Source organism: Salvelinus sp. IW2-2015, linkage group LG4q.1:29, assembly GCF_002910315.2.
Source record: "Salvelinus sp. IW2-2015 linkage group LG4q.1:29, ASM291031v2, whole genome shotgun sequence".
Lineage (NCBI taxonomy): Eukaryota > Metazoa > Chordata > Actinopteri > Salmoniformes > Salmonidae > Salvelinus > Salvelinus sp. IW2-2015.
The window spans coordinates 43410994-43423714 of NC_036842.1; the positions used below are offsets into that span (position 1 = coordinate 43410994).

Here is a 12721-nt window from a genome sequence, read left to right on the forward strand (position 1 = left end):
TTTTTACGTAGGATTAAATGTCAGGATTGTGAAAAACTGAGTTGAATTGTATTTGCTAAGGTGTATGTAAACTTCTGACTTCAACTCTGTGTGTGTGTGTGTATATATATGTATAATCTCTTTTTGTCTGATGAGTCCAAATTTGAGATTTTTGGTTCCAACCGCTGTGCTTGTGATACGCAGAGTATGTGAACGGATGATCTCCACATGTGTGGTTCCTACCGTGAAGCATGGAGGTGATGGTGTGGGGGGGCTTGGCTGGTGACACTGTCTGTGATTTATTTAGAATTCAAAGCACACTTAACCAGCATGGCTACCACAGCATTCTGCAGCGATACACCATCCCATCTGGTTTGCGCTTAGTGGGACTATAATTTGTTTTACAGGAAAAGCATTCCAAGTAAAGCTGGTTGAGAGAATGCCAAGAGTGTGCAAAGTTGTCATCAAGGCAAAGGGTGGCTACTTTGAAGAATATATAATATATTTTCATTTGTTTAACACTTATTTGGTTACTACATGATTCCATGTGTTATTTCATAGTTTTGATGTTTTCACTATTATTCTACAATGTAGAAAATAGTAAAAAATAAAGAAAAACCCTTGAATGAGTAGGTATGTCCAAACTTTTGACTGGTACTGTAAAGTCAAAAGTTTGGACAGAACTAATCATTCAAGGTTTAACTTTTTTTTTTACTATTTTCTACAAATGTTAGAAGTAAGCCTTTTCCGAGCCAGAATGGCCCATAAAGGCAGGAGCCTATCTCCTGTTTCTGTAGCGTGTGGCAGCTGCCCAGGACAGGACGAGAGCTCAACTGTGTGCAAGGCTAGTGTGGTGTAATTAATTTTGGCTCTTATTCTGTGAGCGAGTCTATCTTTTATCCACTGATGGTAAAGCTGACTGAATATAGATACTGTACACAGTTCAACACCCTTCTCCATACGAAGATTTTCCCTATGTTCCATGGTATGCTTACTTTGTTAGCCTGGAAAGACTCCTCAGATGAAAGGCTTATGTTGAAGGCTCCGTTTCAGAGGAGGGTTTTCCAGTTACTACTGCCTAATAATCTGCAAACGGCAGACTTAATTGTTATTACTTATTACAGTACTAAATCATTTCTTAAAAAATAACAGTCAAATACCAGGGGCTGTATTATTGTGTGTCTGAGTACAAGTGCTGATTTAGGAACAGTTTTGCCTTTTAGATAACAATGAATAAGATTACTTGGACAGTGTGGGACCTGATCTTAGATCAGCACTCCTACTCCGAGACGCTTGATAGGGCACCCTGAGGTCTGAACAGATCTGTACAACAAAGTGTTCCGAATAAAAGCCATGAGAATATAGAAATAATGGGCTTCGACATCATGAATGGAAAGCTTATCCCCAACTAAAACATGAAGTCAGGTCAAATTCACTTGTCGCTCCATTTTTTATTTTTTTTTGCATTTTCAACTCCTATGTATCCCTGCTGGGAATTTATTCACCTCCCAATTATAATTTTTTTACGAATAAATAACATCACCGCTTTTGTGAATTCATAGTTCTTAGTCACTTCTCGTCAAGCAGTAGACAGCCTACACACCTCTATCTGGAGGATAGACTCCGGGGGAGAGGMGCAGCTCACACGGTTCACTTCCCTCTCATATTTTATTGATTCTCTGCCTTGCTATTACGCAACGGACGGTTATGCAACTGAGCAATAACCTCCACGATAACACTGAGCTGGCATCATGAAACCCAGGTGTGAAACAACAGTCACCACACACACAACTGTAACMGGATTATATATGCAACACTTCGTTGTCCTCGATTAGATCTTGRCTAGAGCAGATCAAGAGTCTATAATCATACATTTCATTTCTGAGGGACTTGTGTGAGATCGAGATGCAGAAAGACTTGACAGATAAACAGAGACAAACATAGACAGGCAGGCAGACAAACAAGCGTTATTATGACACGACAGTCAATAGTGTGCTAGAGACTGTACGGACTGTTGCATCATAATAATGTTAGTCCATCAACCAGCTTCCAGCACTGACAACGCATCAATCTCCAACAGTCATTTTTTTTTTTTTTACAATGGATTTGAGTGGATTTGAGGCTACAGGACCATGCCGTTGCCCCATAGGCTCCGTTGTCATATTTCGGGAACGTTTTCAAAATGTCTCCATCTTGTGGTCAATGCTGAGTAAATATTGATATCCAGTACTGTACAGTATGTTGTACTTTAAAATAAAATGTTAAACTGTCCAGCGAAAAAGCACTTCTAAAAGTTCCTTTCCTCTTAACTCATAGCCAAATAATGTTGTCGACTCATATATTGGTATTTCTGGACAAAGCATCAATTGGAGAGAAAAAAACACTTAAAAAAKCCCCACCTCAAACATAAATCTCAAACAGACCTTTTCACAAAATCTTGCTATTTCCTCATAAAGGATGATGTCATCCTCCTGAGGAGGATGAGCTGGCCAATCAGCGATCTACTCACATTAATATTTGTAATGACCGGTATACGCCCACACCATTCTGTTGTTGGGTTCTCCCCATTTCTGATGTTAGTCTCCCGGGTGGCGCAGTGGTCTAGAGCACTGCATTGCAGTGCTAGCTGCGCCACCAGAGTCTCTGGGTTCACTCCCAGGCTGGGCTGGGTTCGCGCCCAGGCTCTGTCGCAGCCGGCCGCAACCGGGAGATCCGTGGGGCGACGCACAATTGGCATAGCATCGTCCGGGTTAGGGAGGGTTTGGCCTGTCTCTTATACACATCTAGATGTGTATAAGAGACAGGTGTATACAGAGCTTATATGAGACTGACTTATATGAGACTGACTTATATGAGACTGACAATGAACAAGTGTTCAACTCACACAGATGAACTGATAAAACCCACAGTTGCTCAATAGCCTAGAGTAGCTTCTCCCCAGTGTGTCATCTTCATTTGCCCCGATAATCTGAAAGCACAGAAGACGTGAAAGCAACATAATGGTTAACTACAAGGTATTACCTTTCTCCAGTCTTGCTTTTGTTACAGCAGCGCAAATAAATGGAAAGGAGTCAAGGGGAGGATCCTACCTCATAAGGAAGCCAACTAGACTAATCGGGATGCAGCCCTTGTATTAGTCAGTTGTTACACTTCATCACCACAAGAGGGACGTGCAAGCGGCTGACACAGATTGGCAATAATGGGGTCTCACACACAAGGTATATAAAAACATACATTTATTGTTGTGTTACTATCGGTTACTTGATCAACAATAAAATGGCAATAGGCCAAGAGATATACACATATATAGAAAGCCAAGAGAGTTTACTTTTTATGTTCAGTGGCGATTAAAATGCAATGATAAAAAACTGCAAAACTCACTGTTGGCAACACTATCCATGAACAATGCGTTTTTTAATGGTGATTGTTATTCATTCAAAAACCCTCCTCCCAACTGGCTGTTAAAGTAGTTTAACTCGATCATTTACAAGAGGGAAAAATACTGTACATGAATCTGTATGCAAACACTCTTTTTCCAAAAGGTGAGAACACTATAGTTTTATAATAACATTCTTCTGGACAGAAAAAACAATTCACCAGTTTTCTCCAAAAACAAACGAGACAAAAAAGTAAAGCTGATGCATGGTATCTCGTCTGTCGTGACAGACCGATAGTGGTGCACTGTAAATTCTGTAAATAGTGTAGATTAAAGATTACATTAGATAATATAAATGTTGACTCTCTAGATACAAGGACAGCCACCAGTGCAGTCCACATGCATTCCTCAGTGGCCTGGACTCTTCGACCCGAAGTCACCATTCGATGTCCTTGACATCACATCTGACCCTATATCTAAATACACAGGATCCCTTCCTCACAGTAGTTCCCAGTAGTTCTCCCCCACTGACCTAGCTAGTGAGTGGCTGGCTGCCATGTCACGTTATTCATTTGGATATACAGAAAGGAAACCATGGCAGAGTTTGGCCATCTTCTCACAGGACGCTGTTAGATGAGTAGAGGTGAATAAAGTAAAACAGTTAAATACTTACTAAGAGAAACCAAACCTGCATGGACACGCACCCGATGACCAAACATTACAAGCGGAATCCAAAAATATGTGTTTCAGAGTCATACACCTGTTGTGTTTGGAAACCAAATAGTCTGTTGTGCAATGCGTGTAGTAAACCCCATTAGATCTGATATGCCGGAGGCCATTGCACACTCCTATTGTGGATATATAAATCTAGAGAGGTACAGAAAAAAAACATCCGGGTACTCTGCTGGGTATTTGTGTCACGCTATCAATTATAATTTTGACATGATATAACCCTTAATTATAGGAATCTGCCGTGTCGAACTAGCACTGCTAGAGACGTCAACCTGTGAGTCCAAAGTATGTGGGATCTGCCGAAACCGCTCACATTGTTCAAACCACAAAAGCACACAAACGGTCTCCATTGTCTTCAGTAAGCTTCCCTAAACTGATAGAAGCAAAGCCAACGTAAGCCATCTATTTCAGTTGCATTGATTCCAGGCAGACGGACACAGGCCATAAAGCCAAATGCTCATTAATTTGGCTATAAAGGATCACAAGCTGACATCGCCAATGCTGATGAGGCAGAGGGATGGCTATGTATCTGCAACAGTTGTAGTGAGTTCCCATGGCAGCCCATAAAACGGATATATAGTGATGGGACAATAGGCGTGTGAATCTCAGTGGTTGGGTGGTGTGGTTAGATGTTGCAGGAAGCAGGGTTTAAGGCAGTGGCCATTCTCTATTGATCGGGAACGCTTATCATGTATAGTGGTTAACTAGGCGAAACGCCCCAAAACGGAGGCTGAGTGGCTAACACAGTCTATTGGGAATAATACGTCCAGGTTCAWGGGATCCTTTTAGTTCCAAACGAAGCTTCACTCCAGTCCAGAGAGACTCCTACATTCCACGTGCTGCTGCTGAGCACACCTACCGCCTGTTTCTTTCCACGAGGGCTGGAACTAGCCTGGTTAATCCAGACGGAACAGTGTTACCAGGCTAGAACGGCTTTTTATCACGACCTGTTCTCCGCTTCGCTTCTACCTTTCCATTCCGCGCGTACGAACGCTTCGAGTTCTACTGAATGTGCGAACATTGATCCTGTCACCCAGGCCAGAAGCAGTCAATTAGAAACACATAGGCATCTTACATTAACAAATAAAATGAAGAGAGAAAAAAAAGTAGAATTAAAGACTACAAACAAATACAAAAAAGAAAACCCAACAAGCCGTCCCTGAAACATCAAAGTCCCTCTACGCGCTGCAATAATGTTGTCCTAGCTCCCCACAACAAGTTCCACATCGGGGTTCGAGACTAAATCCTGCGTTTCCAGCTGAACGTCATTGCCAGTTATGTGCCAGAAATAATAATGGAAGCGAGAATAACTGAAAAGTGATAAAAGTTGGCTACGTACATGTTTAAGTACAGTCATTTTCATAGTTAATGATAACATTTGACATTAATTGCACATATCCAAAGGAAAAATAGTGTTTGACCACGAAACACACAACTAAAACAGACTTCCTAGTATTCTAAGTTCTGGCTCTGCTTAAAAACGAGCAAATTACACTGGGAGCGCTTTCATGTCTGACTACTGTCTAACTTCGCATCAATGGTACTACGAAGCGACATGGCAGCCTGGTTGATTGCAGAATCATGTACTGTATTTACGCAGTGGTAAGGACACTTCAAATGACTGTGTTACAACGCATTCACCTTGACGAACTGAAACAGACGCCTCTTATATAAACATCCAAAAGGTTGTCGCCATCAATGTATTCCTCACAATTGTCAAAATGGAGACTGCGGGGGGCAGGACTTTGGCGATTTCTCAGTTTGCATAACACACTTGGTGGTTGAAAAATAATTCCAACGATGTACCTAAGAATAAAGAGCTTTTGCCTCCTTATTGGGTGGTTGAGTTCATGGTGGAGGAGAAGACGTAATGCTAAATTTGGGCTGGGTGTCTGTCCTCCTTGGGGAACTGAGGAGCCTGTATTCTTCATTCTTAATCAATCGTCCTTGGAGCCTCAACCCTCCCTTCCCCCCCCCCCCCCTCAGTAATGGTTGACAGTGAAAGGGAGTGGGCGAGGGCTAAGAAGATTATTGGGGATGTTTAGACTAGGACTGAGCTGTAGCCTTGGGGCAAGCTTGACCACTACACTATGCACGTTGACATTCTATCTTGAAATCCATTCAAAGCTAAACGCAACTGCATTATTCAAACGTCCTAGTTCAAGGTGACAGCTCTAGTTAGGATAGCTCTGATCTGAAGGCTAAATCCCTCTGAATTCCCTATAGGACTCATGTCTTTGAGACAGTTTTGAGAGGTGGCTAGACAAACACACAGACAACAAGGGGATGTCAGAGCAACTGGAGCCAGCAGAGATTGGCTGGGCTATGTGGTCACTATCACTAGGCTTATATCCAGTCCCAGTGCTGCCGCATTACTGTCACATACTGTGAACTGAACAACAAACCCTGGCAAAGAGGACCTGTGTAATAATTGGCTAATAATGTGAAAGTAGACTCAAGTCTGAGGAGATTGGATTTTCAGATCGGGGGCCCATTGAATTGAATGTGGAGATAACCTGTTGCTGTGGCAACTCCAGCTGAGAGCAATTCAAGCATCCTTTTTGACGGTTTATGTTTTTTTCCTACTTGTTCATTGAAGCTCATTGAGATTTTACCAAGCGAGGACTATTTGCCAGTTAGTTTGTAGTATCAAAGTACTTTTTGTCTCATCCGAGTACTTCATCGTACATTGAAGCAGGTTTAATTTGATAACACACACCCCCTACACTTTTTCCCACCAAAAGAAAAGATACACTGGTGAAACAACTGAGCACTGCATACAATGTCATAGTRCACAATAAGGCTAATGATTTATTACAGTTTTTACCATAGATTTTCCGCTCATGGTTTGGTTGCGTTGTTGAAGGGATAGGACAGAGACGAGAGGGGAAGTGTAAGATCTGTTAGCATTACGACACGAGTCTAGAGAGAATTGGATGAGCGGTGAGTAGCTAGTGAGTAATGGAGCTCAGAGCGGTTGGGAGTGGGTCAGGTGTTGGGATTGGGTTAGGTGCTGCTGAGACTGGGTCAGATGCTGGGACTGTGAGTGTTGCTGCTGGAGGATGCGCACCACTCGGCTGAGCGTGTCTGTGGTCGCGAAGGCCAAGTACTTGCAGCACAGCCAATCCTCCAGGCTCACGCCACAGCCCGTGTCCAGRGAGCGCTCTGCGAACTTGATCATCATCAGTGTCCTCTTCAGGTCCAGCCAGTTCTGGAGGATGGTCTCGTGCTGGCTGGAGTTGGTGCCTGAAGTCTGGCCACCGGTGTAGCTGAGTGCCTGGAAGAGGTCCTCACGGGGCCCCCAGAGCAGACACTGCAGGCAGGCCCTGGCCTCGGCCATCTGGATCCTTTCCGAGGGGTTGACGGTGAGCAGGAGGCTGGCCAGCTGCTGCAGGCCCTGGGAGTAGAGGGAGCGGGCTGGGAGTGGCGGCAGGTCAGCCCAGGTGTACTCCCTCTCCTTCAGCTCGGGTGTCTCCTCGAAGGGGTTGGGCCGGTGCAGCATCTCGTAGATGAGGATGCCCGTCTGGAACTCGTCGCACTTGCGATACTGCGTCGCTGTGACAATCTCGGGCGCCAGTCGCGACTGGTTGCACAGCGCGCTGGGGTCCACCACCAGGGGGCTCTTCTGCTTGGCCTGGGAGAAGTTGCTTATGATGAGGCGGGCAGGGCAGGTGGCGTTGGTGGCCGTGTTGGCAGCACCTGCCCCGGAGGTGGCACTGTTGCTGCTGTTATTGTTGGGCTCGAGCAGGTCCAAGTTCCAGGGGTTTCCCGGGTGACAGTGCACCAGCAGCAGGTTTTCCAGACGCAGGTCACAGTGGGTCACGTGGTAGGGCTTCATGTGRTCCAGGCCCGAGCACAGCTGTAAAAGCAGCAGGCACACCTGACGTTCGTACAGGTCCGGGTTGCGGGCGTGCCGGACTGCGCCCTCCCGGACGAAGTCAGCAACGGTCTGGAAGGGCACCTCACGGGTGATCACCACCACTCGGCTGCACAGGCGGCCGGTGGTGCCCATYTGGTGGCCTGGGATCTGGGCCTCCTCGGCATGCCTGTTCTGCATGGCATTRGTTGTTTCGACAGTCTCCTTCTTCCTCCTTGACTCCTTATCCTTTGTCTCTTTCTGCCCTTCCTCATTGTCCTCCTCTTCCTCCTCTTCCTCCTCCCAGGGCAGCAGGCGGGGGGGGACGTCGGCCAGGAAGTGGCCACAGTCCTGCTGGATGTTGAAGTGGAGTGCAAGGCTCTGTCTCACCGCCAGGCTGTGGAAAAACTGCTGCTGGTTCTCCTTCACATTACACCGACAGATCTGGAGAGAGGGAGAAAGAGAAAAGGCAGTCAACATCTACAACAATTTACACTACTAAGATATGTACAGTCGCTAGAGAAAGTCTACAGTCTTCACATGTTCTGCCTTTTCATTTCATCTAAAAGGGGATTATACTCAATTTTTCCCACCATCGATCTACACAACCTTCTCCACATTTTCAAAATGAAAGAAAAATCTTATAAATTGCATATGTCTTCACACCCCTGACACTCTTAAGGATCCGCCCTTTTTAACATTTTTCGCCTAAAATGACATACCCAAATCTAACTGCCTGTAGCTCAGGACCTTGAAGCAAGGATATGCATATTCTTGATACCATTTGAAAGGAAAAACTTTGAAGTTTGTGGAAATGTTAAATTAATGTAAGAGAATATAACACATTAGAACTGGTAAAAGATAATACAAAGAAAAAAATGTATTTATTTTTTTGTACCGTCATCTTTGAAATGCAAGAGAAAGGCCATAATGTATTATTCTAGCTTAGGCGCAATTCAGATTTTGGCCACTAGATGGCAGCAGTGTATGTGCAAAGTTTTAGACTGATCCAATGAACCATTACTTTCCTGTTCAAAATGTTGTATCAAGACTGCCCAAATGTGCCTAATTGGTTTATTAATACATTTTCAAGTTCATAACTGTGCACTCTCCTCAAACAATAGCATGGTATTATTTCACTGTAATAGCTACTGTAAATTGGACAGTGTCGTTAGATTAACAAGAATTTAAGCTTTCTGCCAATATCAGATATGTCTATGTCCTGGGAAATGTTCATGCTAATCACATTAGCCTACGTTAGCTCAACCGTCCCGRACCTTTGGCAGCCATAACAGCTGTGAATKATTTTTATTCTACCAACTTTGTACAACTCTTAGGGCAACATACAGTGCATTCAGAAAGTATTCAGACCCTTCCCTTTCTCCACATTTTGCTACGTTACAGCCTTATTCTAAAATTGATTAAATATTTTTTCCCCTCATGAATCTACACACAATACCCCATAATGACAGAGTCAAAGCAGGTATTTAGACATTTTTGCAAATGCATTAAAAATAAAAAACAGAAATACTTAATTACATAAGTATTCAGACTCGAAATTGAGCTCAGGTGCATTCTGTTTCCATTGATCATCCGTGATATGTTTCTACAACTTCATTGGAGTCACCTATGGTAAATGCAATTGATTTGGTAAGGCACACACCTGTCCATATAAGGTCCCACAGTTGACAGTGCATGTCAGAGCAAAAACCAACCCACGAGGTCGGAGGAATTGTCCGTAGAGCTCRGAGACAGGATTGTGTCGAGGCACAGAACTGGGAAGGGTACCAAAACATTTCTGCAGCATTGAAGGTCCCCAAGAACACAGTGGCCTCCATCATTCTTAAATGGAACTAGTTTAGAACCACCGAGACTCTTCCTAGAMATAGCCACCCGTCCAAACTGAGCAATCGGGGGAGAAGGGCCTTAGTCAGGGAGGTGACCAAGAACCCGATGGTCATTCTGACAGAGTTCCTCTGTGGAGATGGGAGAACCTTCAAGAAGGACTWATCTCTGCAGCACTCCACCAATCAGGCCTTTATGGTAGAGTGGCCAGACGGAAGCCACTCCTCAGTAAAAAGGCACGACAGCCAACTTGGAGTTTGCCAAAAGGCACCTAAAGACTCGCAGACTATGAGAAACAAGATTCTCTGGTCTGATGAAACAAAGATTGAACTCTTTGGCCTGAATGCCGAATGCCAAGCGTCACGTCTGGGGTACCACCCTACGGTGAAGCATGGTGGTGGCAGCATCATGCTGTGGGGGTATTTTTCAGCCGCAGGGACTGGGAGACTAGTCAGGATCGAGGGAAAGATACATTTTTTTGTCATTTTTACCCCTTTTTCTCCCCAATTTCGTGATATCCAAATTGGTGGTTACAGTTGCTGCAACTCCCATACGGATTCGGGAGAGGCGAAGGTCGAGAGGCATGTGTCCTCCGAAACACAACCCTGCCAAGCTGCACTGCTTCTTGACACACTGCTCGCTTAACCTGGAAGACAGCCACACCAATGTGTCAGAGGAAACTATGTACAACTGACGACCATGTCAGTGTGCATGCACCCGACCCGCCACAGGAGTCGCTAAACGCAAATGGACAAGGACATCTCGGCCGGCCAAACCCTCCCCTAACCCAGACGACGCTGGGCCAATTGTGCACCGCCTCATGGGTCTCCCGGTCACGGCCGGCTGCGACACAGCCCGGYATCGAACCCGGATCTGTAGTGACGCTGTATGCGCTGCGAAACAGCCGTAGACCGCTACGCCACTTGGGAGGCCCCAAGGGAAAGATGAATGACACAAAGTACAGAGATATCTTTGATGAAAACCTGCTCCAGAGCGCTCAGAACGTCAGACTGGGGCGAAGGTTCACCATCCAACAGGACAAWGACCCTAAGCACACAGCCAAGACAACGCAGGAGTGGCTTCGGGAAAAGTGTCTGAATGTCSTTGAGTGGCCCAGCCAGAGCCCGGACTTGAACCCAATCGAAGATCTCTGAGGAGAGGATCTACAGAGAAGAATGGGAGAAACTCCCCAAATACAGGTGTGCCAAACTTGTAGCGTCGTACCCAAYACTTGAGAATGTAATTGTTGCCAAAGGTGCTTCAAAGGGTCTGAATACTTATGTAAATGTGATTTCAGTCTTTATTTTTAATACATTTGCAAATACTTCAAAKACATATTTTTGCTTTGTCATTATGGGGTGTAGCTTGTTGAGGGGAAAAAAACTATTTATTACATTTTAGAATAAGGCTGTAACGTAACAAAATGTGGAAAATGTGAAGGGGTCTGAATACTTTCAGAATACACTGTATATCCATTGTTTTGTCAAAATTGCTCAAGCTCAGTAAATTTGGTTGGGAATCATTGATGGACAGCGATATTCAAACCTTATCTCTGATTTTTTTTAAAGCAGATTTAAGTCAGGACGGAGACTGGACCATTCAGGAACACTCAACACATCTTGGAAAGGCATTCTGGTGTGTAGACTTTCACTTGGCACAGTATTTCAGTCATGATACACAAAGATATCAATACGGAAGCCCAGTTTTTAGATAGTCTAAAGCAGGGCTGCTTTTGAGTGGGCGAGTGTGGAGCAGAGCATTTTTTATTTATTTATTTAACCTTTATTTAACTTGGGAAGTCAGTTAAGAACAAATTCTTATTGACAATGATGGCCTACACCTGCCAAACCCGGACGATGCTGGGCCAAGTGTGCGCCGCCCTATGGGACTCCCAATCACAGCCGCTTGTGATACAGCCTGGACTCCAACCAGGGTGTCGGTAGTGACGCCTCTAGCACTGAGGTGCAGTGCCTTTCTCCGGCTCTGGGCATGCTCGGCCTAGCATTTTCTATTTCCTTTATCACTATTCTTTTAATTCAGCCTATCCGGTTGTAATTGTTTAGCCTACCCCACCCACACTAGCCTATATGTAGTGTCTATTCTACTTTCTACCATTAGGATATATGTAGATTCTATTTTGAAGGACTTCAAATGCATTAGTGGATTTTTTTAGGTAGGCAATACATAGGCTACTGTAAAATGTATTTGAGTTTTTCTTGGAGTAGAAACACCATAATATAAATCTATTTAATTAAGCTAAAATATATTAAATAAATCCTAAACAATAAAGGCAAGTATCAGCTTCTTTTCATAAATAAAAGGGAATAAATAATCTCAAACTGCAGCGGGTAAATGATTTGGCCACAGATGATTGGAGAAAGAAAGCAAGTAGCCAGCCAGTATGGTGCAATAAACTTTGGTGAACTATTTACRGGAAATATATACATATAGGAACAAATCAGCCAGAATACCAGGATGCACCGTGCTTCGACTACTAACTCATACACACATTACATCTGAAACGGTTCATTAGAGACGGCAACCCGTCAGTCCCCACAAAGTGTGTTTAGGGCTACATCCACCTGGGCCTATGTCCCGCTCTGAAAAACAAGCCCTTAGATCTCCGGAATGACACCTCTATAGTTATAGGGAGGTGCTGTCATTGTACACGACTACACTGTCTATAATACTGAAGTACCTAGGCAACTGTATGGTCAGACGTTCTATAAAAAGACTCACTACAAACACCACTGAGAGCATGCGCAATGGTGATACCAACAGAAGAGAACACAGATTATTGGTGCATAAAACAGCTCCACGGCAGTATTTTTAGCGAATTGTAATATCAGACCAGGTTTAGCAGAATACGACATRACACCCTACAGTGTTAAAACAGCAACCCCAGTGTTTAGTGTATAAAACCTAAATGCCTT

General features: G+C 44.2%; 1 protein-coding gene across 2 annotated transcripts in view; it reads right to left on the reverse strand.

Moving 5' to 3' along the window:
* Positions 1-3198: 3198 nt before the first annotated feature.
* Positions 3199-12721, reverse strand: part of peak1 (pseudopodium-enriched atypical kinase 1) — a 250762-nt gene continuing 241239 nt past the window's right edge. For both annotated transcript variants that reach the window (XM_070442912.1, XM_023984743.2), the window contains one exon: positions 3199-8387. In XM_070442912.1, coding sequence (XP_070299013.1) covers positions 7056-8387 — 1332 coding nt within the window. In that variant the 3' untranslated portion in view covers positions 3199-7055. The remainder of the gene's footprint in view (positions 8388-12721) is intronic.